At 37.7% G+C, this 26,700-nt stretch overlaps 3 protein-coding genes across 4 annotated transcripts; all 3 read left to right on the forward strand.

The window, feature by feature from the left end:
* Positions 1 to 456: 456 nt before the first annotated feature.
* Positions 457 to 9,944, forward strand: FIP1 (FH interacting protein 1). Its single transcript, XM_077357187.1, has 4 exons — positions 457 to 826; positions 1,174 to 1,275; positions 6,158 to 6,429; positions 9,513 to 9,944. Exons 1-4 carry the CDS (start codon positions 583 to 585, stop codon positions 9,699 to 9,701), a joined length of 807 nt encoding a protein of 268 aa, XP_077213302.1. The 5' UTR covers positions 457 to 582; the 3' UTR covers positions 9,702 to 9,944.
* Positions 9,945 to 12,371: 2,427 nt separating this feature from the next.
* On the forward strand, positions 12,372 to 13,455 carry LOC143849121 (uncharacterized). Of its 2 annotated transcripts, none has more exons than XM_077358168.1 (3): positions 12,372 to 12,409; positions 12,492 to 12,571; positions 12,661 to 13,455. In XM_077358168.1, the coding sequence occupies exons 1-3, from the start codon at positions 12,379 to 12,381 to the stop codon at positions 13,294 to 13,296; spliced, it is 747 nt and encodes a 248-aa protein (XP_077214283.1). In that variant the 5' UTR covers positions 12,372 to 12,378; the 3' UTR covers positions 13,297 to 13,455. The 2 variants fall into 2 exon arrangements, with proteins under 2 accessions (XP_077214283.1, XP_077214284.1); XM_077358169.1 differs by having other exon boundaries at positions 12,377 to 12,409; positions 12,501 to 12,571.
* A 10,926-nt stretch (positions 13,456 to 24,381) lies between these two features.
* On the forward strand, positions 24,382 to 25,597 carry LOC143848672 (zinc-finger homeodomain protein 1-like). Its single transcript, XM_077357663.1, has one exon. The coding sequence runs from the start codon at positions 24,587 to 24,589 to the stop codon at positions 25,277 to 25,279; it is 693 nt and encodes a 230-aa protein (XP_077213778.1). The 5' UTR covers positions 24,382 to 24,586; the 3' UTR covers positions 25,280 to 25,597.
* Positions 25,598 to 26,700: the final 1,103 nt, after the last annotated feature.

Here is a 26,700-nt window from a genome sequence, read left to right on the forward strand (position 1 = left end):
TAATGGCCACGTGACTTTGTAGGGTTAATTTTGTCATTTATAAAATGTATAGTCGGCGTGTCTTCCCAGCCGCTCTCATGTTAATTTTTTTTTTTTTTTTTTTTTTTTTTTTCAACCCGCAAGGGTGTGGCTCTTTGGCGTAAAGTCATGTGTTTGCTCTCCAGTGACGAGCGTTCGAATCCCTCCTTGCTTACCCGATGCGCGTGGTTTCCGGGTGATTGCGCGCATCCGTAGGGAAATAGTCCTTAAAGGTCCTCCCCCCGCGCCCCGCGGGCGATGGGTGTGGGGTGAGGACACCCTTCGTTACCGAGAAAGAAAAAAAAAATGTTAAATATTTTTGGGGCCCACCAGATTTACGGGCAGACCAGCATATCAGTTGCAAAATGTACGGTTGGCTCCCTTTCCGTACGATCTTTCGAAAATAACTTGGCGCGGTCAAACCGCTAAAACATAATACTTACCACACATCAGATTGAAGAATCATTGACGCCCCTGCCTAAAGAAACTCCCAAAGGAGGAAGAAAAAAGAAGAAGAACAAAATTAGGGTTTCTGAATTGCGGATCGGAGAAAAAAAGACGAAGATGGATCCTGCGCATAGCGATAAGTCCGAAAAGAATAAATCGGAGGATGAGCACTCGCCCGATTACGCTCCGTATCCGAAAATAGATCCGAAAGACGTGGATCCCCCTCCGTATCAAGAGAAGTACGACACCTTCGTTATGGGATCATCTCAGCCGTCCGATCCTCACGCCACCACGATGCCTGCTGAATCCAATCCCTACGTCTCTCCCTCCCCTGCCCCCTCCTCCTCTTCTACAGTGAAAAGTGAGATCTCGATTCTTAGAATTGTTTTTTTTTTCTTTCTTTGATTCATCAATTTCTCACTTGTTTGATCGTTTTGTTTTTGTGGGAATTAGGGTTATCCACAATTACAGTTTATTGAATTTGCCTTAACTATCCCCATTCCTTTTCCTTTATTTGGCTAATTAGATGATGTATTGTAATTTACCTAATTTGATTAGATAGGGATTGCATGCTTAGGGGTGTTTTGCTGGGAATTAGGGTTGTTCACAATTGGGTTTTATTGAATTTGCCTTTTACTACCTCTATTTCTTTTTTCTTCTTTATTTGGCTAATTAGATGATGGATTGTAATTGACCTAATTTGATTAGATACGATGGATACGGTCCGTGGTGTACTCGGTAATTGGGGGAAGAAGATAGGAGAAACGACGAAAATGGCTGAGGATCTGGCAACAAATACTTGGCAACACTGTAAGTTTTGTTTACTTTGATTTCCAAGATATAATTTTTCATTCTCTTCAGGTGATAGTATCAATTTGTTAGTTCCGATTAGGTTATTAATGTTGTAATTGGAACTGGATTCTGTGGCTGATTGCTAATGAGATAAGAACCCGAATGCGTCAAAAAGCATTTGGAGAATCACTGTGTATGATAACAGTATATATTTCGGTTATTGATTTTTTTTCTTGTAGATAAATGTATTTTTTTTCCTTCTTTCTACAATTTCATTGCACATTGTATAAAGAAATTGTTTTGCATTTTGCCTGCTGTTCTTTTATGGAAGAAGTAGGTCATTATGGTTATGCAAGGACTTGCATTTGTGCTTCAGATGTCGGCTTGCATACTTGCTTCATGTTAACCTCCTTGTGGAATATGAGGCAAAAGGTTTCTTCACTAGTAATTTTTTCTGCTTCAAATGTTTGAAGTGATCTTCCCGATCTTTGTTTAGTTATTTCCATGATGCACCTTACTCTAGATACTGCTCTCTAGTAATTACATAATCTATAGTCATGATTCTAACACACAGAAATGTAGTGCTAGGAAAGGAAGTGGAGGTCCACTCCTATGTATTGGGATTTCTAGATGTCTTTCAAGTGTTATGAATCAATTTTGGACAATGTGGAGCCATTTGGGCTATGGTTTAGGTGGAACCGTGGAAATGCTAGCACAAAATCACCAAGGATTAATCTGCAGTCTCATTCAGCTAGTTTGCAGTGATGAAATTCTTAGATGATTTTGTTTGATTTCTTCTCTGCAGTACTGCGGTGAAGTCTCTGAGTAACCGCTAGACCTATTTCTTGTTGTGATGTATTAGATCTATTCAGTAAATTATCTTGGAAAAACTAGTCGATTAAATCCAAGAAACATTAATGCAGTATTTATTAGAAGAATTTAGAGAGATCAGTTGGATTCCGTTGAAGTAGGTTTAGGAATTTCCTCTCAAATCTAGGGAGTGAGCTTCAAAAAGTAGCCTCTTTTTAGGTGAAAGGGGTCGTTTACACACAAGGTTTTAAATTTCGGTTTCGGGAGTGATTTCCGTCCTCATCGAAACCGAAATTTTAGGCTGAAATTTCAAAATTTCGTGCGAAATCAAATAAAATGTTATTTTATTCCAGAAATTTTGACAGAAATTTTATATCGTTTCAATTTACCCAATTTCAGTTTCGTTCTCGACCGAAACCCGAAATTTCGGATTTCGGTTGAAATTTAAAACCTTGTTTACTCATACATTTCCACAAGTGTCAAGGTATATGAATTTCAACTCAAAGGCGGAGCTGGATTTTTTTTTATTATTTCCCTCCTCGAGTCTTTGATCAGCTTTCTATCTTTAGTCTTGCATCATCATGTGTATTGTCTTTTTTTTCTCTCTCTCTTTCCATGTATTGACCAAGGTTTTAAATTTCGGTTTCGGCTATAATTTCATGATTCACCGAGCCGAAATCCCAAAATTTCGGTTGAAATTGCATAGGTAAAATCGAAATGGCGGATTTTTCTCCCGAAATTTAGGGCGAAATTACCGAAATTTCGGCTGAAATTCAATAAAGGTATATGAATGGTTTCGGAAATTTGGTATGTTTCGGAAATTTTGGTTTCGGTGTTGACCGAAATCCGGATTTCGGTCAACACCGAAACCAAAATTTCGAATTTCGATCGAAATTTAAAACCTTGGTATTGACCATCTTGGTCAGTCCCTTTCTCTGTTTAATGAAAATTGCCACTTTTCTTTTTATATAAAAAAAGGTATATGAATGGTTGTAATTGCTTCGCAATGTGGACTTGAGCAAGGTTGTAATAGAAGGGGATTCTCTTAACGTCATCAGGTGGTTAAGAGGTGCACATGTGCCTCCCTGGAGATTCGCTGCCTTCTTTGATGAGATTCTTGATAGATTGGGATCGGCCTCGGCCACTTTCCATCATGTTAAGCGGTCGGCCAATGGGGAGGCGGATAGATTGGCAAGATAGGGAGTTTCAAGGGAGAGTGTTGAGCTTTTTTATTTTCTCCCTCCCTAGCCATTGATTTCCTTTGTTCTTTTTTCTTTTTCTTTTTTCCTTTGCTTCTTTTTGTTGTATTTTTGGGTCCTTCTCGGTCCCTTTTTCAGTAATGAAATCTTTTCGCCATTAAAAAAAAAGGTATATGAATGGTGATTACCCCATGCTTTGCAGCTAGCTTGATATAAAGAAGAGAAATGAGGTGCATTAGACTAATAGTACCGCATGCCTCGTTATATAACGTGGTTCATGTGTGGAGTTCTAGGAACAACTGGACAAAGGTGATGTAGTGTCAACCTTTGTGATTCACGTATCGAAAACAAGTGGTATACAAAAAGGTCAGATCGAAAGTATCTTATTGACATAGCATTGGGCTGGACAATCCAGTCACAAGTGACAAGAAGTTGCTATTTTCGTTACAAAATATAAACCCTATTGTTTTATATTCCTCTCTAGCTTGCTAACTCTGTAATCTTTTGTTATCTTTCCTTATTTAGATTTTTTCTCTATGTTTTGATGCATTCAACCCTGAGCAATGGCATGTTGCATCCACTAAACTACTAAACTTGTTGATTTATATGCTTTTCAAAATGCTAAATATGCAAAAAGGAGGTATCTTGACCCTTATGCACTTGGCCCAGTTGTGATTCTTGATGACTAATTGGGATATATTTTTATAAATTGTTGAGTTATAGATTAAAATCCCTTAAAGCTTGTTCTGCACATCTCTCTCTCTCTCTCTCTCTCTCTCTCTCATGCGCATATCCACTTTGCTATTGTGTGTAAAGTTATTAGTTATGGCCTGCTTGTATGCCTATTCCTATTGAAATGCATGGATATGAATTTACATGGAAGTTTTTCACGTGTTGAATACAAAATACTAATTGTTATTTGTATGACACAGCCCTTTTGTCTGTGAAAAAATTACCAAAGTTGGACAGTGGATCATGGTTGTACATGCTCAAGTTTCATGTTTTTCTCTTTTTGTAAACAAGGAGTTATCTGAGGTACATGTTCTTGGTGCTTGTAACCCATATCCTTAATGACTTATAAAATTTCTCAAACTATGCTCTTGGTCCTTCTTTCAGTCCACAGGTAGCCTTTTTCAGTTTGCAAACATACTATTTGTTATTTTCTGTATGAAATCTTGGTGGTTGTTCCATATATTTCCATGTAAAAAGGCATTTTATAATCCATGTCATGAAGCGGTCAATTGTAAAGATTTGTGATGACGAAAATGAGTCTTACTGTATTAGCTCTGAAAGCTGGAGTTAAGGTGTTATCGTAGTTGATGCCATGTTTCTGATTGAATCCTTTTGCTACCTGACGAGCTCTGCACCTTCAAGTGTCCCGCCAGATTTATGTTTTACTTTATTCACTCATTTTCTTCCAATTATAGTCTTGTCTCGAGGCCTGGGTACTATCTCTCAAATGTCAATCTTGTGGAGAGTAAAATTTCTTCTATCATTGCCTCTATCCATCGGTCATTTGACTTTGTTTCAGCTAAGGAGGATGGTTTATTAATTTTGCCCACTACATTATTATCAAGCATTTGATGAGACCGGCTCTCCTTTGTCTTCCTTGAGACAATTTTTTGTATGGCTGCAGAAGTTGACGGGGCTTCAGAATTAGTCCCTTTGCTATTGGTACACCATTGGTGGACTGTAAATTTTGTTGCGAATCGGGTTTGCGCGTCCGAAACTTGAACTTGATGGTACTTCTGTCACATGATGCACCAAACTGACATAATATCACACGGGAAATGATATGAGCACCTCAAATGCTTTAACAAGATGCGTGAAAGCATATTGTCGTATAGTATTTAAAGTGCTTGCAAGAGCTTTTTGAGAACTGTAACCCATATTTTATAGAATAGTCAACAATATGGTGGTCATGTCATCCTCACTCAACCAAACAAAAAAACAATATTAAAGTTTCCCACTGATCACAACCTAATTAACGTACTGGACCAAGATTTACCTGGGATTAGTTTGTTTTGAGAAACAGTGGAAAATTCATTGTTTGGAAAACACCGCTGAGCAAAGCACTACAAAATTTCAACAAAAGAAATTGCTTATAACTTGCGGTTTTCGAGGAAAATATGTTAATTGGTAGTGACAAACTTCGATCATCGAGAGATTTAGTTTATGTTCGGGCAGATTTGGATCAACAATCTGTTGCTTTTGTGGCCTTTTGTTTTGAATGTTTTTTTTTTCCTTCTCAACTCAACTAAGCCTTGGTCCCAAACTAGTTGGGATCGGCTGTTTTTTCCGTTGATGGAAATTGTTTTTTTCCTTCTTCCTTTTTGGTATTTTTGTTTTTATTTCTTGATCAATATCAGTGATTCCATTATGATGAAATAAGTACAAAGTGAGCGGCATACAAAAAATAGATTGGGATGAGGCATCCGATGCTGTTAAATCAAATTGGTAGCCTCAAAAGTCATCCTGATCAGAATGGATTTGTTACTTTGAATGTTGAAGAATTATAAAGCTGCTGGTGGGACCTGGGGAAAGGAAAGGCTCCTGCACCCAGATTCTCGCTGGTTTGTTTGGTTAGCTCAAATTTCTGAACCCCAGTGGAGGGATTGCTACTCGGAATGTGCTTCCTTAAGCACACGATAATCTGATCTCATCAGTGTGGTTTTCTCAATGATGTACACAGTTCTTCGGACTCTATAGTTTCCTCTGGTTTGTCTTAGAAAACTCTCTATCATCTGTTCTGTACATAATAAAATAAATGTTGCATTTCCTTCATGTTATTAATCCTATTCTTTTACACAAGTGACATCTCCACACCAGCAAGTTTCTTTGTGAATCACAAGTGACTATATTGATTTTTTTTTTTTTTTTTTGTAAATCAGTGAAAACAGGGCCAAGTCTTGCTGATGCTGCCATGGGGAGGATTGCACAGGGAACCAAAGTTCTAGCGGAAGGTGGTTATGAGAAGATCTTTCGGCAAACTTTTGAGACAGTTCCAGAGGAGCAACTTTGCAAGTCTTATGCTTGCTACTTATCAACTTCTGCTGGTCCAGTTATGGGAATTTTATATTTGTCTACTGCAAAACTTGCATTTTGTAGTGACAATCCTCTTTCATACAAAGTTGGCGACAAAACTGAATGGAGCTATTATAAGGTATTTTGCTTTTTAACCTACCTACATGCTGGTGTTTATATAACTAATTGCTAATTAAACAAAAAGGTGCAAACTAGTGGAAAATGGGACATTCCATTTTTTAGAATGGTTATATGCAGGCATGTTCTGGTGTTAAGCAAATGTCACTGTTCACAATAATTCTGAAATCCCATAACTATATTTAGACACTTTGGATTCTTATGAGACTCTCTAAATTATTATGTATGATATAATTTCATTATTTTGGAGCTTCATAGGCAATTTAAACTTGTTTTTATCCAATATGTCATGCAACTGGGATGATTATTAGACGGGTACAATATCATTGAAGAAGGGATAAAGATGTAGCTTTCTAAGCAAATGAAGTTTTGTATATGCTTCAATAGAATGCTATTTTTATTCTAAAACATGCTAATTATAGAAAGTTTGTTGAGTCATGGCAATTCTTCCATAGACCTAATTGTCTAATATGCTTAAATATATATGGGTTCTGAATTTTATGACTAGAAGCACTGTTTTCAGAGGCAAAAGCATAATTTGCGGCATTTTCCTCTAGAGGCAAAAGCATATATGGGTTCTGAATTTTATGACTAGAAGCACTGTTTTCAGAGGCAAAAGCATAATTTGAGGCATTTTCCTCTAGAGGCGTGAGATGTAAGCTTCTCGAATTTTCTTCATTTTAAAATATATATTTTTTAAAATTTAAAAATTGTCAAAAATACCAAAAAATTATTAAAAAGTTTCCAAAAAAATATATGCTTCATTTCCAATGAAATATCCCCATCTAAGCATCAATACACTAACAGAATAAAGTATTTAACTATCATTATTCTGTTACCAACTAAATAATACAAAGTAAACGGTTGACTAGTGTGATTAACTAGTTTATAATATATTCCCCAATTTTCCATATAAAAAATTACGTACACAAGTTCTTAACCCTTAAAATATAATAATCTATGTTGTTGTGCAAGTGCCTTGTATTTTGTTGGTGATTGATCATCAAGTTTGGACTGTTCACTTTGTAGCAGCTGCCCGCCTATGTGTTGAGGGTTTTAAGAACGGAGCCCCTGATTTATTTAAGAAAGAGGAGTTTACAATCTTGAACTATTCCATCTCTACAAGCTTCTTTTTTATGTAAGAAAACCTTTGGAATCAACGAGTTTTATTTGTTGAATGGTTGGAAAGAAATCACAAAAAAACGAAGTTTAGGGACAAAAAGTTCCTAAAACCCCAAAGTCTCACAAATCTCTTAGAAACCCTTCTTTATTCTTCAAATTGGTCTTAATATACCATACTTAAAGATAAGTACTACTGGGTGTTTAGAGGAAGAAAAACTAAAAAGGGTGAAAATTTGAAATTTAAGGGTTTCGAGCTGTAGAAAAGACATTTTTTTGCAAATGTGTGGAAGGCATACGCGACTCAAGATAGAAAGGGGAGTGCACAATCTTGAGACTAGGGGTGCAACTCGGGCTGGGTTGGGTCTGGTTGAGTCCAATCCTAGCTCAACCTGAGATAGCATTCCCTCAACCCTAACCCGACCTAACCCGAGCCTCGGGTCAAGGATGGTCAACCCTAACCCAACCCATCTAACCCAGTTTTTCCAATTATGGTCGGGTTGAGCCGTGTTGGGTTCGGGTTAGCCTAGGACAAAAACAAAAAAAAATACAAGAAAAAAAATATATTAACCTAAGATTTTGGAAATCACGATAAAATTAGAGGACGGAGGTTGGGTTGCCCAAGGACTCAACCCTAGCCCAATCTGAATTTAAATCGGGTTGGCTTTTCCCAACCCAACCCAAGGAAATGCCAATGCAACCTGAGCCAAAATTGGGTTAAATCCGTCGTGTTTGGGTTGGGCCTGACCCAAGTTGCAACCCCACTTGAGACGCATGACGTGCATGCTTTTTCAAGTGTGGTGTACATATGACATATGCCTTGAGACGCATGAGTTGCATGCCTTTTCAAGTACATATGCCTTATGCTTTGTGCGTCAAGGCACATTTTGTACCTGATGCATATCCTCGTACTAAAACCATGGTACCTTAGTTTTCATTTTTTTGAGTTTTGCCTCCAAAAATAGAAACCTAAGGTTTTGGTGTTGGGAAGTTATTAAAACACATTTCAGTTTATTTTTGGTTGTTCAGGTCTTAGTTTTATGCATTGCCATTTTTATTGTATCTTTAAAATCTGTGAATGGAAACAGGAGTGTCACTTGAAAAGGGAAAAAAATCAGTGAGTTGTGTTTTTTTTTAGAAAGATTATGATTTTATCGCACAAAGAAACAGAAATATAAGATTCAGATTACAAATGGGGAAGAGATTGTCCCTCAAGTAATGATGCTCTTGTTACTCCCATCTTAGCCTATGTATCAGATATAGCATTGGCCTCCCTAAATGCATGATTAGACAATAATCCCCTTCATATAAGTTTGTGATTTCATTGATGTTCAGCCTCAATTGCGACCACCCTTTTCCTTTGCACACACCATCTAATCTCATTCCAAGAATTACCTTCCATCCTCAAAATAATAGATATGGATCTGCAGGCCAGTTAATAGAGCTCTTGCTTCTGCCTTGTTAGAATACTTCTCAAGAATATTGCAACCAGATCTGAGTAGTAGTGTAGGACTGTCTGGATTCAATATTCTTGATAGACAATTGAACTTTAATGGAGTTTATTTTTTGCTTATAACCATATTGATGGTCATGGTATATTCATGTTATTCATTATTAGACACTGGAACTGGTTTTATATATTGTGGTTGTTCAGTGTTTAAGTAACTTTTATTGATTAGCAAGTGCATTTACTATACATTGTTACTTATAAAATGTTAATGTATATTGACTGTTTGTGCTTGAAAAGTTACCCCAGGATTTTTATGTGAATTTCATTTTTTTCAGCTGTTTCCTTAATTAGTATATTTCCTTTTTCTTTGTTTCTATTATTCATTCCATAATCTCTTTCATATTTTCCTTTATAATTACTTTGAATAACTCTCAGCAATTTCTATTTTTTTTGTACGATTCATTTCTTATTTTTTGCATTTTCTGATTCCTTTATTTTCCCTCTAATATGAATAGGTGGTTATTCCATTGCATCAGCTGAGAGCAGTTAATCCTTCTGCAAGCAAAACCAATCGCGCTGAGAAATACATTCAGGTTGTCTCCATTGACAACCATGAATTTTGGTTCATGGGTTTTGTCAATTACGACAGTGCCGTAAAATGCCTACAGGAAACGTTGGAAACCCGTGGCCCACTAGGCGTATGATGTTGCTACTTGATGAGCTTGTATGGGTGTAATATTTAGATTCTATTTGTTCATTTTGTGATATAGCTAGGTGGACTGCTGTACATGTTTGATTGTTCTATTGGGTTGCAGATTACATTATATTTCCACACTAAGCTTAAGCAGTCAGTAAGGTTTGAAGCTCTTGAATTTAATCCTGCTTCTCAATAAACATGTACATGCTTCCATATTGTTCTAATTTCTAAAAAAATGTCTTGTTCTGTCTGGATTTGCTTCTGCCTATTCTTTCTTTTCCTTCTGTCAAACCCCTAAAACATGTTTTAGGTCTTGGATTGATTTCTTAAGCATCGGTATCACGCATAGCACAATCCTTCAAAGCGAACTGGCTGCTAAACACTCGAGGTTTATTATATTTGATTTAATTAGCTGAACCAATATGGGATGATAAAGTTCGGGCATGTTTGGCAACCATGAAGAAATATTCCATGGAATATTAGTGGGGTCAGTTTTGAGAGAGGTGGACGAAGAGGGACAGACTTGAGAGGGTGGGAGAGAGGGGAGCAGAAACAGCCCCTGAAAAATTGATGTGATCGTTCTGTAGATCCAACAGATGACCACAATTCTGGCCAATTGCTGTAGGAAAACACGTTGATTAGATGATCCCAAGCTCTTGATCCATCAATCCTTATTTAACTTTCTCAAAGAAAGCTAAACAATTGATTTTTGCAGTCCTTTCTCTTGCGCCCGAGCTATCTATTCGGGATCGATTCATGATCTACAAGACCAATGATCTTGATTGCATATACATGTCTGCATGTGGGGCCGAACTTTGATCATCAGCATCGATCCCGACTGTGACAGAGTGTGCCGAGTAGTTCTCTTCTTAAGTCTTCCTCAGAGCTTTTATCTTTTTGTAGTAATCACTTGTCATCTTTGGCCAGAACACCGACTCGATTGGCCGAAGGTTTGCACCGAATGGATTATCCTTACTGCCTCATTGGTAATCTGTGAACAAATTCAATTCTTCTCTCACATTCAAAGGTGACACCAAGTGTGCAATTTGGATCCGGTTGGGCTGAGCTTTTGCCAAAAAAATGAATTAGAATCAACCCAGACAGTATGGTCAAAGCTCAACTCAAATTCCCAAAAATCGATCCGAGTTGCAGCCCTAACAGTTGCCTCTTTATCTGATAATTGCGTACAGATGCATGATAGAGACTTTCCATCACCACATTCGTGATTATGCATGGTTCTGGACTATCTTTTCAGAGATTTTCCATCGCTAAATTCTCTCACAAAGAACCTCTTTCAACTTAATTCAGTGGTTTTTATCATTGGTTGCATCTTTTCCCTCCACAAGCCAAAACGTTGGTTTTCTCTTGAGACTCCACATAAAGTAATGACTCCAAGGCAAGTGTATTGAAGTCCTACTATAACCATTGGCAAAATAGGTTCATAGAAAGGAACGTTATACCCCTCCATTGTACATTTGTACTGTAAGAGAACTGTTTGAATGGGAAAGGGAGGAAAGTAGGTTGAGAATGCTTCTAATGGAGTAGAGAAATATAAAAAAGTTCTTCAAATTTTAGTCCTATATGGAAGAGATATCACTCGCAATGAATTTTTGCCATAGAAGGAGAGATTGAATGATGTTTTTATCAGGACTTGGGGACACTGCTCTTAGTGACTTGCAGTAAATATTAGAGAAAAATAAGTCGTCCAAATACCAATAAAGGAACAATCCCCATTTTTGGCAAAAGTGAATGATTTGGTGTAAAGTTATACACCATGTCTCTGTGTATAGTATATTAACCACTGTCTATTCTTCCTCCAGATTGGAGACAATGTAGATATGATCATTTAGAGTATATGGATGGCCAGATCTCACCGTTGGATTGTGTAGCTTTTAGATGAACAATCATGGTAGATTAGGATCTCCTAGAACTGAATTGACAGTAGTTGATGGGCATTATACTATCATAGGATGACTTCAGGTTTGGTACCCCTTTAATGGGGGAGATGTGTTTAGTAGGGACCTGCCGGATCCATGGGCTATCCAGCTGTTTCACATGCGGTTCTTTCCAATGGGAAGCCCATGTTGAACCTAATTGGGGCTCTGCCTTGCTACTTTCATTTCCTCTCAGTATACACCAAATAATTGTGTAGAGTAGATAGATACCCCTAACTGTTAATTTGCAGAACTCCAATCTCACTATATATCAGAATAATAATTATGGAACTCTAGTCAATCTTTTGATTTTCTCTCAGAAAAAAAAACAAGATAAAATGCTGAGAAGAAGATAGGATCACAGAGATTAGAGAAAGGGGGTAGGTGACCTTCAACCAACTTAGTAAAGGGTAATTTTCCATGGACACACATCTCAACTCCATATAGATTGTGCTTCAAGTGCAACCCAAACCCTTCAATTCCTTCCAAGTTAAGGGTGTTTGCTTTTATCTCTACTGATTTGAAAATTAACACGATTTTCCCCCATTATTTGAGGTAGAGAGCTTTGGCGCCTTAATTTGAATTGAGTCTACCAAAACTACTCTCCAACGGTCAATAGTTTGAAATTGCCAATGTCAAAAACGAATTAATGTCGTCCTCATTTCCTAGTAAGATAGGTCCCAGCTCCAATTGCCAAAAACCCATTTAAAAAGTGAGGTGAACAACACAAAGGGCAGCTGAAATTATGACATGGAGGAACAAGGGAACAATCTGATACAAGGTTTATCCATTTTCAATTCTTCGTCCGATCTGATCGAGTTTTTCAATTCTTGTTGGACTTTTAATGACCAAATCCTTTATAGGTTTTGCAGATTTACCTGTTTGGAGAAGCCATGAGTCTCCAGATCAAATTAGAATCAACACCATGCCAAACAGTTCTTGGGTGAATTGTCAATTGCCTTTATTTATTCTTTGTTGTTTGGGTAGAGTTAATAGTATAGTATCTTTATTATACTAATCACAAGAATGCAGGTTACGGCAAATGGTGATCAGTTGGGTGAGAGAGGCTTTAAGAAAGGTAAATTTGGAGCTGTTCTCATATCAGAAGAAGAGCTAAAAATCCGAGGCGAGTTGGAGATTGAAGTAGAGAGAGATTTGGAAGAAGAGATTAAAGATGATATTATCCATCTTGCTCTTCGTTTACATCGATTATATCAACACCAAAAGGATAGGGATATGAGAGATCAGACCACATTTAGTGGTGAACCTCAATCGAAGATTAAGAGCTCGATATTTACCGAGGTAAGTATAACCATCAGGATGGAAGCAGGGTCTAAAGTTGAAATCCATGAGACCAAGAAAGAAATTCGCGAAAAGGGTAGACTCAAGAATATCAAATTGGACTATAAGCAGAGCAATATGTCGCCAAACGCCAAGGAATTTAATTGGGAGAGGACTCTCCGATCGGGAACATGTTCTTCTGTTTCAATTAATAGGAAACAAGAGGTCTCCCGCCATGGTCGTACGCCGAGGAACAATAACGGTGCCGGCCCAGAAGCTAAACATGGTATAAGAGACAGAAAGAACAACACAAATGCTCATGGGCATGGCAAAGAAAGAGTGTCTGCGAGAGACAACAAAATGCTTCAACTGGGATGGAGAAGATAAAGAACATTATAAGACATTGATTTAGAGAATAGACCTCCAATAATACACTCTTATAAGCACATGTGTGTCTTAGATTATCCATTATCTATTTGTCTAGGTGAGATGTAAGGAATGCCTTACTTGAATTTGGATATATTGCAAAACTAAAAAATTTCACTAGCTTGGGCTTTCAAATCACAAGTGGAAATTCTAAATTTATGGAGATTCTATTTTAAGTGAGCTACGAAACAAATGAATAAGCACCATTTCTTCTCTACCATGATCTCAACATCTCAAGACACTTTTCAAGTGGGATTCTCCAAATACACATTGCATTTTCACTGAGTGAAATTTATCTTGATAATTTAAGTGTTAATAAGCACTGGCGAATCTCCATATCTCATGATCTTAACAATTAGGATGTTGGAACACCTTGCTTATTTTGAGCTGATTATGTGAACATGACCTCAAGCTTGAATAATTTTTTAATGTTGACGCTTCATTAATTTATTCTAATGACTATAACATCAAATGAAAGGAATCCTCAAGTAACAATGGTTTACTGGACGTATAATCGACATAGCAGATAAATTGACAAGTGAAGGTTGATCGATCTGATATTCATACAAGGGATAACCTCTCCCCTCTATCAGTGGATTGTTAATGCAGTATTTGACTTTTATATTCGATTTTATCTAGATGAATGTGATCTATCATGAGCCTGAGCTTTTCACGCCGGGCTGCAACTTGCAAGTCAACATTGTTGAAATGTAATGCACTTTCAAGAGGTGTCTAGAATTGTCTTTTGGTAATTAAAACTCCCTTTTTGTATTAATTCTTGTATGTTTTTCATATGAGATACTAGAATGATGTGGAAGTCTATCAGTCTTGAGATTAATGGAAGTCAAAGAGTAGAGGAAGCTTAAGAGTCATGAATTATCTAGAGATTTCATGTAAATTGCAACAAGGGTTAAGAAAATTTATGAATAGTTGCCAAATATTGCTCATAAACACAAGAAATACAAAATGAATAAAAATTCTTTTCTTCACTCATCTCATCCATTAGCGTCTCTTGTATCCTCTATCTTCTAACAAAGTGGTATCACAGCTAAGTTTGACTACATGTTGAGCCTCTTTCAACTTAAAGAAAAGAGGTTTTGCATGTGATAATGACAAGTAACAATGGTGTTGCTTTAAGCATCACACCATCCACTTTTTCATCTTTGGTGGAGAGAACTATGAGTTTTGGAGTATAAATAAGAAGACATTATTTTGGTCCCAAAAGTTTTGGGATTTAATTGGTGGAGATTGGCTATACTGAACTTGGCACAGTTGAGGAGCAATTGAATGATAGCAAAAAGAAGGGTTTCAAGGCTCTGTGAATGAAAGAATTTTAAATGATGAAAGATTATTTCATGAATTATAGATATAATGAGATATAATGGAAAAAACACAGCTAATCAAAGAGTTATAGAAATGAGTCTAATTAGTCTATATGATTATGTTGTCACTTCAATAGAAGAAACAAAGCATATTTCGTCTGTCTATGTTAGAATCGATGAGCTCTTTACAATCTCACGAGCAAAGATTGATTCTCAATTCTTAGAAAAACAGTGTTGCAGCTAACTAATCACCCAGATGAACTCATATGGTGTCCATCCACGAATGGGCAGTTCACCACTCGATCAGCTTGGAAGCACATTCGGATCAGAGGGGAGCATGTCTGATGGTCGAAGGCAACATGGAAGGTGCTGCCAACCAAAGTGCAGGAACTATTCAGCTAAAATCATTTTAGCCTCCTCCCTCTACTATGAAAATTGTACAAACATGGTTGCTGAAATTCGAGCTCTACTCGACGGTCTTAGACTTTGCTCAATATTCGGGATGAAGAAGATAATTATAGAATTGGATAGCAAAACTCTTATGGAATTTCTAGTAGTGAAATCCCAGTTTGGCAACCAAGATGGGTGTGTGAATTGGTTGTCTTTAAGAATTCACCAAAGTTCACCCTAGTTTTAATGTATACCTAATCAAGTTGGGTTAGATGATTAAAACTAATTGTTGGATTTATGCTTAATACCCTATATGATTCACAAACTAGATTAAGATTATGATTAGTGAAATTAGCAAGTATATATTTGTGCAATCCCAAATCTAATAATTGAGAGAATCACTCAATTAAGCACAATTAAGATAGACAAGAGATATATAGAGAGAGAAAGAGAGAGAGAGATGTACCACACAAGATGAACACAAGTGATATATAGTTGTTCGGCACCTTGTACCTTGTTAAGCCCTACATCCACTCCCCAAGTTTGTCTCCTTGGGAATTCACCACTAAGTCGAATCCACACCAAGCCTGGATCCAAGGGCATCTTACAATCACACTAATCAAGGGTCAAAACCCTTCTCACCAGCAATCTAAGGGATAGCACCTTTCTCACCAAGTTACAATCTTGAAGAAGAAAATTGAAGAACACTCTTTGCCTCTTTGTAGGCTTGTGGTACAATGTTGCTCACTACAAGTTCTCTCAATAAGGATTACAAGTTTTGGCATAATCCAATCTCAAATGAATATTCTCAAGATCAAAGCACAGGTGACTTGGAGAGAGATTTTTCAACTAAAAATAGTTTGAAAGTGTTTGTGCAAGGGATAGAGATGTTAGAAAATCATTAGCTTTGAATTTGAAACCAATACAATGTATATATAGTGATTTCCATCACAAAATAGCCGTTTAGGGTCAATTTGGTAAAAATTGGGCCGTTTTAGAAACTATCTGCTATGCTCCAACGGCTATATTAGTTTGCCAAGGCCAGTCAACCGGCGGGGTCTGGTCGTTCGCCCAAAGGCATTCTGTTTCATATTTTAAAAGTAGTGCATTTAGTGGTCCAGTCGACTGGGGGAGGGAGGGGGTCCGGTCGACTGCCAATCACACACTGTTGGAAACTCAGTTTTGTGTTTCCCACTGGCCGGTCGGCCCTTGTAGGGCCGGTTGACTGGTTTGCACTGATACTCTTATTTTAAGTTCAAAACCATTTGTGTATTTTGTACATTTCGGTACATGGTTTTGAAACATGTTTTGAAACATTTTTAGAGTACTTTGAGTGTGCTTTGATCAAGAGGAAAACAGAAGAGAGATAGGAATACATTCTACCATAATGTGCACTCTCTTGAATGACTCTTAAACTAGCCTACCCTTGATCTTTCTTTAGGTTCTTGGCTTGCTTGTGGGGTCTTCAACTCGAGCTCCTTGCTTAGACATCTTCTAAGGATAATGCTGCCAATATGTCCAAGCTCTTTTGATCGGTTAGTGCATGTTGATCGTCAAGCATGGTGTAGTGTGAAGATGTGCTCGGCTGGATTGGCCTGTGAAATTCGTGTCTATTGCACAACACTACAAGGTAGCTCATTATTCTATAAAAGCTAATCAATTTAGGTTTGTTAATCATCAAAACAATGCAACAAGATGATTAGTTGAACCCATGGAGAACCCTTGGGCTACAAGTAGGCAAATAAAACATCCCATGGCCGATTAAATATCTCTGGTCAGAGGTTAAATCCCTATCGTTCCATCTCAAGCCAACTATTCTCCATCAATTCAGAGAGGAAAATTCGGTGGAGGACGTTCTTGTCAACATATGTTGGGCTTCTCAGATCACTGATTCTATAGATCATGGGTGGAGCTTCCTTTCAAGGCCAGAGGGGCCATGAGGTGCAATGCTCTCGGCTTCCCCAATCTCTCTTCAAAGCATATAATGTTCTAAGCATAATTTTCTCCTTTCTTGGTGTACTACTTGTTGCTTTGAGGCTAGGGTTTTCCCCTGTACGTTGTCTATCTTCAATAAATTTAGAGGTCCGCCCAAGGTTCCTGTTTAAAGGAAAAAGGATGAGCATTAAAATGTAATACACTTTTTTTAAGAAGTGTTTTGATTTTTAAAAATGCATATTTTTGTATGGGAAATGATTTCTAAGCTCCAATGTTTTGATAAACATGCGCTCCACTTGTTTGTCGTGTAGTATTTAAATACTACACGACAAACAAGTGAGCGCATGTCTATGAAAGCATTAGAGCGCTAAAATCATTTCCTTTTTGTATTTGTTTTCATATAAGATACTAGAATGATGTGAAAACCTATGAGTCTAGAGAAAAGGGATGATATGGTTTGAATGTTAATTGTTGTATGATATGGTTTGGGTATTTGTTAAGATCCTTCAGCTAAGATGAATTCATTCCATTCGTTTACATTCCCAATTTATTCAGTTAAATAATCAAATGTCCTTCCATTATCAAGTGCTAAAGTCATAATTGTAATGAGAAAATCTTGATTGTAGATGCGAAAATCTGTAGCTACCATTATGAAGCATATCTCCATGTTATCATATAAGCCATAGATACTAATGGGAAAGGCATTTCAACATGTCAAACCAACCAAGGAACGTGTTATTGATGGAAAGGAAAAGCCATGCTTGCCTCAGGCAATCATCTATGGAAGGAAAAGCCCATGTTTCCACACGACCCACTTATATGCATAGCCCCTTGAAAGAAGGAGGTCCTCTAGAACATTTCATTTTTGTTTTATTTTCCAAAATATAACTCATTCAATTTGGGACACATGTGCAAGATTATAAGTTAGAAGAAAGGAGGAACAGAAGCAATGATGGTAGGAGAGTTAAGAGACAAAGGAAGAGAGCTTTATCCTTCTCTTCAAAACCTTTTTTAGTGATGGGAATGTCAGACACTTGACCCTTCCTCCCCTCTACAACTGTTTGAAATCCATGTGGACCTCTCATACCCGGAAGAAATTAGACAAAAATCCATCATATCTTTACTCAAGAAATTCAACTGTGAAAATGATATTTTCACCCTTTTGTTAGTCTTTCCCTGAAAATAAAAATAAAAGAGGTGAAAATGAAGTCATTTTTAGAGGATAATAAAAAGGGGTGAAAATATCATTTCCCTAAAGATTTTTTAGCTTGCTCCCCAGTCATAGTCCATAGATAGCTAAAACTCAGGAACCAATAACGAAAATAGAAAAAACCCAATAAACTTTTCTCTTTTCTTTTCCAAGTTTTTCTTACAAATCAGAAACATTAATTCAGGTTAAAGAAAGGGTGCTGATATTGGCACTGCCTTGTTTTAATAACTGCACCAACTTACCTTGTCTTTTATTATTTAACCAGCTGTCAAAGGTGTACTTATTCCCAATTAAAAAGGAGAAGACAAGGTGGTTTAGCCTCAGTCCTACACTCCTAGTCTATTTTGATAGCCAGAAGAATTCAGGAAACAACATAGAAGGAAGAAAGACAGAAAAACCCAACAATGTTTTCTGAGATTTGCTAGGGTCTTACGCAGAAAGGCATTCCGTGGCTGGCTGTTGCAGGGGAGAGCAGACACCTCAGATGAATAAGACAAAATCTGATCAAAAGTGACCCTGTGTGGCTTCTCTCTCATGCAACAGCCAGTAACGAAATGCCTTTCCACCAAAATCCCTAGCAAATCCCATGTTTTTTCTATATTCTTTTGCCAATTTCATCTTAAAAACTCATTAGATTAAAGGAAAACTTGAAAAAAGAAAAGAAAAAGGCATTAATGTGTGTTGGGTAGAAGGTGGGGTCCATGTGGAAAGACAGCATGGGGTGCAAACATTGCCCAAAAGGCTGCAAGGAATAGAAATGAAAATCACAGTCGACCCACACCCCGCCCTCTTATCGTCTTGTCACTATCCTCACCCCGCTTTTTTCCCCGCAAAACCCTCTCTCTCTCTCTCTCTCTCTCTCTCTCTCTCTCTCTCTCTCATCATATAAAATTAGGCAAACAGGAACGGGGGCAACAACGGATGGAAATATGATATTTCCACCCCTTTTTCCAGCATTATCACCTCTTTCTTTGGTATTTTTTTCCTGAAAATGGCTGCACCCCTTTTTCCAACATCATCACCCCTTTCTTTTGTATTTTCTTTAAAATGGCTGTATTTTTTTTCACCTCCTTTTGTTTGTCTCTTTCTTCATTTTCTGCGAGAGGTTTGTAAAATGGTGAGAAATGAAGAGGGTGCCAGTATCATTTTTCACCCTCTATGAGTCCATGGCAGCCGGCAGGCCATACATACCTCTCTCATTCTTCTCTCTACGGTTTCCCGCCAGCTGACACATCTGACACTGTCAGTGCGTCGCGTCAGACGTCCCGTTTCACATGACCCCCCTTAAAATTAATATTTAATTATCGTTTTTATTTTTGGACCCCCCCCCCCGGGCGCCCCTAAGTCTCAAGATGTAACGTCTCTCTCTCTTATTTTTTTATTTTTAACAATAACCACACATACGCAATGTGAGTACGGGGATTGATTCTCCCGTATAAAGTATAAAGTTAATATTTTATTGACAAAAGTGTCCTTCCAATCATGTAATCTTAACTTATACAATTTGAATATTTTTTGTTAGTCTTAGCCGTTGCTAATATGTAGTAGCTCTTTATCTTCCGGTTCAATGACATGATATATGAGATTGATATAGGCGCGATAACGGAACCAGCTCATCATGTCTTACATGTTTTAATTAGTCTTCTATTGGGGGAAGTTCAAAGAAAAAGAAAGAAGGATTTTTTGTCTTCTCTTCTTTCTTAATTTTTCCCTTATATCAATAACTCAATAAAAATGAAATTATCTCCAAGAACGAAATATTTCTTATGCTTAATATCTTTAGTTTGATCTGTATCTGTCTTAATTCTGCCCTTCATTCGAGTAGCTTTTTCTTCGCCAAATTGCCCGAAGCTTATGCTTTTTTCAATCCAATCGTAAATTTTATGCCAGTCATACCTGTGCTCTTTTTTCTCTTAGCAGGATCTACTAAATTCATCGAGTTGTTCCAAAGGGTCAAAACGGCCAGTTATTAATGGAATTCCCTGTCGGCTCTCTGTGAAATACTCGTTTGGCCGAGGGCTTCCAAACACATCATAAGCTAAACCCGTGCTGACGAATAACCAACCCGCAATGAATAGGGAAGGTATAGTAATACTATGAATAACCCAGTATCGAATACTGGTGATAAAATCAGCAAAAGAACGTTCTCCCGTCTTGGTTCAAACCCTTCGCTGCTGGATACAAGATGCTCCCTCTTTGCATTTGTTGAGATTTTTTCTCTACGAGTCTCGTAATTCGAATAGTCTCATTACTCCAAAGAAATCCATTTCCCTTTTTTCAAAAAGGAATCAAAGATTCTTCTTGTTCCTATATAATTCTCATGTATATGAATGCGAATCCATATTCGTTTTTCTCCGTAAACAATCCTCTCATTTACGATCAACATCTTCGGGAACCCTTCTTGAGCGAACACATTTTTATGGAAAAATAGAACATCTTTTAGTAGTGACTAATAGATTTTTGTAATGATATGATCCCTACTTTATTTATTTTTTAAATTAAATACTTGTACATACGAGCAAGGTTTTAAATTTCGACCGAAATTTAAATTGGGTGAAATTGAAACGTTACAAAATTTCGAAATTTTGTTTTTCTCAAAATTTCTGGCCGAAATTCCACAGATAACTCCAAAAAATCTGTTTTTTATTTTTTATTTAATATTATCCCGAAATTTCGATAATTTTGACCAAATTTTGTATGGGATAAAATATCTCCCAAATTGATTTCGAACGAAAATTTCAAAATTTCGGCCGGTTTTAGTGAGGACGAAAACGTATTCTAAAACCGAAATTTAAAACCTTGCATAAGCCTTACCTTATAAACTCTTTCTACTGATACCGGCACTGCCATGTTTTGATAATTGCACTCACTCTTATTGTCTTTCATTATTTAAACAACTGTCAATCGTTATTACAATTTGCAAAAAAGCTCTCGAAAGCATATTTAAAAAGAAAAGACAAGCTGAGTTTGGTCAATTATTAAAACATGGTTGTGCCAACATTAATTGCTTATACACACAGATATCCGTTCTTCTTTTTTTGAAATAGCACACACATAGATATTCCTACGACCATGTTTTGACAATGAGATGAACTGGCTTTATAATTTTATATTGTTAATAAGGGATTCGCTAGCGTCCATCACAAAAAGGCATTTCGCACATGATCTGTTGGAGCAGCCACCTCGTGAATGAAGATAAAATTTGCTGAAAAGTGAGCCTATGTGGCTGCTCTGATGTGCAACAGACCATCCATGAAATGCCTTTTGCGATGGACACTAGCAAATTCCTGTTAATAAAACTATCAAAGCCTACAACAATTCTTAAAATTCTTTTTAACAACTAATTAAAAGAATCTGGTTCTCTAACTCAATGATCAAGGCTTTGGTCTTCAACCTAGAGGACGGAGGTTCAATCCCAGCTTACCTACAAACAAAAAAGAAACTAATTAAAAAAATATAAAAATAAGCTGAGTTGGCTGCTCTTGAAATGGATTTCCACAATATTAAATGAATAAGACAAAATCCAGTAAAAATATTTGCACTTCCATATGTTTTGATAGTGAGATAAACCATCTTGTCTTTTCCATTTTAATTTGCTGCAGGGAGGCTTTTGGGAACTGTATTAGCTTTTGAGAGCTACTAAAATAATAAAAGACAAGGTGAATTCATTTCATTTTCAAAACAAGGTAGTGGGAATATATCAGCAGCCTATATTTATGTATAACACACACTAATTAGAGAGAGTATTTTAGAAATTGTAGTAGGAATCTCAGCACCAACATGTTTTGATAATGACATAAACTCTCCTTGTCTTCGATGATTTACCCCTCTATTCAAAGCTAATACTATTCCCAAACACTCTCAACAGCCAATTAAATAACAAATTATATAAACATGTTAGTGCAATTATCGATAGCCAATACATATATAATCATAATTTGATTTGATTGTGGGACAACTCACCTTTGTTTTACATTATTTAACCAACTGTCAAATGCTATTTCAAATCCCCAAAAGCTTTCAACAACGAATTAAAAGGTATACATTAAGCCATTAAGTTTGCCCCCACTAATCAATATCACCCAAGTCCTTTAATTTTGCATTTTTTAGTGTTGTTATTAATGCACTTGGCTGATAGGAATCCCATTAGAGAGAGGCTTTGTGGTAGGTTTTTTTGGAACCACCTACCAAGATGCCATACTATTTGTGCCTCTCACTGAGGGTGTCAATTTTGGCTCGGGCTCGGAAGCTCGCTCGAGCTCGGCTCGAATCCTTAACGAGCCGAGCCCGAGTTAGGCCAGGCTCGGTTCGGCTCGGCTCGGCTCGTTAAGAATTTATATATATATATATATATATATATATATATATATATATATATTATATTAATATATACATTAAAAGGGTTGTCCATGGAGTGAAAGGGGGGGGGGGCAAAATATGTCACTTCATTTTTGGAACCCCATTTGTTATTAGGACAACCCCCATAGTGTAAAAAAAATAGTCAAATTACACTAGTAGGGCTGTCTAGGGAAGATGATGGGTGTGAACATAATATAACCCGAGCTCGGTAAGGCTCGCGAGCCTGACCGAGCCAAGCCGAGCCTCATTTGTGAGCTTAACGAGCCGAGCCGAGCCTGGCTAAGCTCGGCTCGGCTCGGCTCGTTTACACCCCTACCTCTCACTGTATTACAAATGAGCTTCTGGCCCATCTTCGTCTAATCTGAGCCATCTACTTGGTAGGCCCTACTTTCACATTCAACGTCCAAAGATACATTTCATGGTTCTGGGCCCCACGATCACTACAATACAACGGAGGGTGTAAATGTCTTTTATGCTGAAAATAGGGAAGGAATAAAATGAAGAGAAGTGGGATTTGTTTGAGGGATATTAAATGCGTGTTGACGCTTTAGGGCGTCACGCATGTCGGAGATTGACGGAAGGAGCCAGGAGGCTTAAATGCCGACAATTTAATTTTTGCGAAATAATTCCGTGTCCGAGTACAAACGGGCCTTATCTCTTGCATACAAATGTCGAAACAGGCCCCCACCTTTTTGCTTTTCACACCCCCTCTCTTTCCTCTTTTTCATCTCTCTTTTCCCATCTCCTGTCAATCTCTCACCGTCAAAACCCCGCCCTCGTCATCTCAAAGCGACGCGACCATACCCTTTCGTTCTTTCTTAATTCCTCATTTATTGCCTCTCCACACATTGTAGAATTTGTCCTGCTCACCGACATTGGCACTACCGTATTTTCATAATTGAACAGAGCCAAGCTTGTCCTTTTGATAATCTGCACAGAGTAAGCTTGTCTTTTCTTTTTGAATAATGACATGGGAAATGAAGTTAAGATAATCGAACAGAGTGAGCCTGTGAGAGCTTCTGAGGAAAAGTCAGCTTGTCTTTTCTGTGTTAACAGAGCCTCAGTGCTTTTCGAGAAAGTAAAACCTTTGACAGCTGTTTATATAATAAGACAAGATGAGTTAATGTATTTATTAAAACATGGTAGTGCAGATATCAGTGGCCTATTAGTGCAGCTTAAGATGGTTTTGACGAGAAATTATACGGTGTAAAGGCTTACAAGAGTAAGGCCTTTGTACAGTGGAAGTATTCTGTTGGATCAAATATCAAGGGCGATACCCCTACCGTATTGTTGTAAGCCCTTTTACCATATAAAATCTCGGTTTTGACACATCCACCGCAGGCTTTTGGATTCTCCGATCAAAAGAGGTGACTCGTGCCAAGTTGATGGAGTAAAGATAAGTAGGGGTAGACTGAAAACAACTTAGTTAGAAATAATGAGGAAAGACTTGATAGCTAGAAACATAAGAGAGAACTTGAACTTAGATATGATAGAATGGAAGAAAATGATCTACATTTAAGAACCCAACTAGAACCTGGATTAGAGCAATTCCTTTCAACATTTTTCATTAAATTTTTCTCAAAGGATTCATTTAACTGGGTCAAAGTCTTTGTTGAGTTGAGTAGTGCAATTATCAAAATATGGTGGTGCTTTTTACTGCCCGGTAAATGAAGTTAAAAAATTGCTTGTTTTAAGGTAGCAGAGGATGGTGTATACTAGAGAGAGACGGGCAGTAACCGGTGGAGAATGCAGGTGATGACCTGTTAGAAGTTAGAGAGAGAAAGAGAATGTGTTACTTGGAGAAAAAAACGAAAAGTATATGAAAGGGTTTGAAGGTCTCTGTCTTTTTTAGCAGGCGGGGAATTGATGTCCACACTCTCCTCTCCTTCTTATCTCCTCCCTCGGTGAAAAAAAAAAAGAAAAAAAAAAGGTAAAAGCGATAACAATTTTCTTCGCCGAGATCTAGCCGGAAATCAAAATCCCATATAAGCCAAAACCAAATCGCGCGATCGGAGAAACAAGTAGCCAACAAAGAATGGAATTCGAAGATCACGAAGAGGGAGAAGAGGAGGAGATCGGGGTACCAGTTACCACGACCTACGAGAATTCATCACGAGGAGCCAGACCCGACGGCTCGAGCCGGAAGCTGCCAAGCCGTTACAGAGAATGTTTAAAAAACCACGCGGTGAGTATCGGAGGCCACGCCGTGGACGGGTGCGGGGAGTTCATGGCGGCTGGAGAGGAGGGAACTTTGGACGGGCTAAAATGCGCTGCGTGTAATTGTCACCGGAATTTCCACCGGAAAGAGACTGACGGCGAGAACATCGGCTCGGCTTCGGCCGCTGCGGCAGCCGCGGCGTATCACCATCAATTCTCACCTTATTATCGGACTCCGGCGGGGTATTTACACGTGGCGCCTCATCATAGGCTGGCAACGTTGGCTTTGCCGTCGACTAGTGGGGGTGGTGGAGCCCACAGTAGGGAAGATCAGGATGACGTGTCAAACCCTAGTAGTGGTGGTGGTGCGAATACTAAGAAGAGGTTTAGGACAAAGTTTACACCAGAACAGAAAGATAAGATGTTGGCGTTTGCTGAGAGGGTTGGGTGGAGGATTCAGAAGCATGATGAGGCAGCTGTTCAGGAGTTTTGTACGGAGACATGTGTGAAGCGACACGTGCTTAAGGTTTGGATGCATAACAACAAGCATACTCTTGGTAAGAAACCCTAGGCCTAGGGAGAGAAGTAATAACCCTAAAGTGCAATCTCAAATCCCAAAAATCTCTTCTTTCTTTACTTTCTCCACTTTTTTATTTCTATCTATCAATCTCTCTCTCTCTTTTTTTTTTAAGAGAAGGGTGTTTAGGGTTTCTGGGATCCCTTCTTGTTAGAGATTTAAGTTAGTTTTGATTTTAGTTTTTTTTTTTTTTTTCTTCTCTTTGATGGGTGGTGTTGGGAAGGATCTGTTCTTGTTTCTTGGTGCATTATTGTTGATAAGCCATTGCTCACATGGAGTGAAAGAATGCCAAAACCATGTTGTGTTTTTACATTTCTATTTCTTCATTTGAAAAATCTTACTTGAAAGGTTCTCTTTTCTTTTTTTTCGTTTTTAGGGGTTTTAAAGTTCTGGGTTTTTAATCTGGAGAGTGTTTGCAAACTGAAAATTAAAATCCAAGACCATTTTTTATTCTGGAGAGTGTTTGGACTAGAGTTTCCCCAGCTTTTTCCAAGAAAACTAATGCGTGTATAACATGCAAAGCTGCAGCATTTCTGTGCACATTTGTCCTCACTAAGAAAAAAGAGCTCCTCATCTTCACCTCTCTCTCTCTCTCTCTCTCTCTCTCTCTCTCAGCTTTCCTTTTTCACAGTTCTTAAAAAGGGACTGCATGACGCACTTTCTCTCTGTCCTCTTCAGATGACTCTCTCTCTCTCTCTCTCTCTCTCTCTCTCTCATTCAATGCCTACAAATGTGGTTACATGTTCTCGCCATTGCTGCTACTTTTATTGCCTAACCCATATGTGGTCAAGATTCTGGTTTTCTTACTCGTCTTTACTCAATTAAAATGGCAGGCTATGCTAGATGGCAAATCCTTTATGTCCTTTTTTATTGGAAAATCCTTTGACAATTCGACCTCTTGGGTTGCATTTATTCTTCTTTTTGTGGGTCGTAATGGGTGCACTCTAAATCCCTTGTTTTTTAGCCATTTTACTGTGCTGAATGTATTCAAAGAAATGCAGGAGACTCCAAAATCAGTTATTATTATTACTAATGTTGTTTTAATCTGTTATGAGCTGAAACTCTTTTGAAGAATGCTCAACGAACTAATGATCGCATGTTGGTTTTCTTTGTAGAAATGCAATTACCCATATAATCTGGCTTTCAGACATTTATATGATAGTGCCTGCTGGAATTAAAAAATGGAGAGGTTTTTCGATCTTGTGAACTTAAATTTTCCATTCAACACTTTCAAATCTCACCCAAATTGTATTTTATCATCGTAATGGTTTTGGTAAAGTCCATATGATAGAAAATTATGTTGAATTTGAAGTTTCCATTGGTGAGAGGTTGACCAGTGCCGTGATCAGTCGTGGATGATTTTGTGGAAATTTGTCTGTGATTTTTGGTTTCACTATATCATGTTTTGGAATGAA

This window comes from Tasmannia lanceolata, unplaced genomic scaffold (assembly GCF_043159265.1).
Source record: "Tasmannia lanceolata isolate RefF3 unplaced genomic scaffold, GAP_Taslan_0.1 ptg000016l, whole genome shotgun sequence".
Taxonomy (NCBI): domain Eukaryota; kingdom Viridiplantae; phylum Streptophyta; class Magnoliopsida; order Canellales; family Winteraceae; genus Tasmannia; species Tasmannia lanceolata.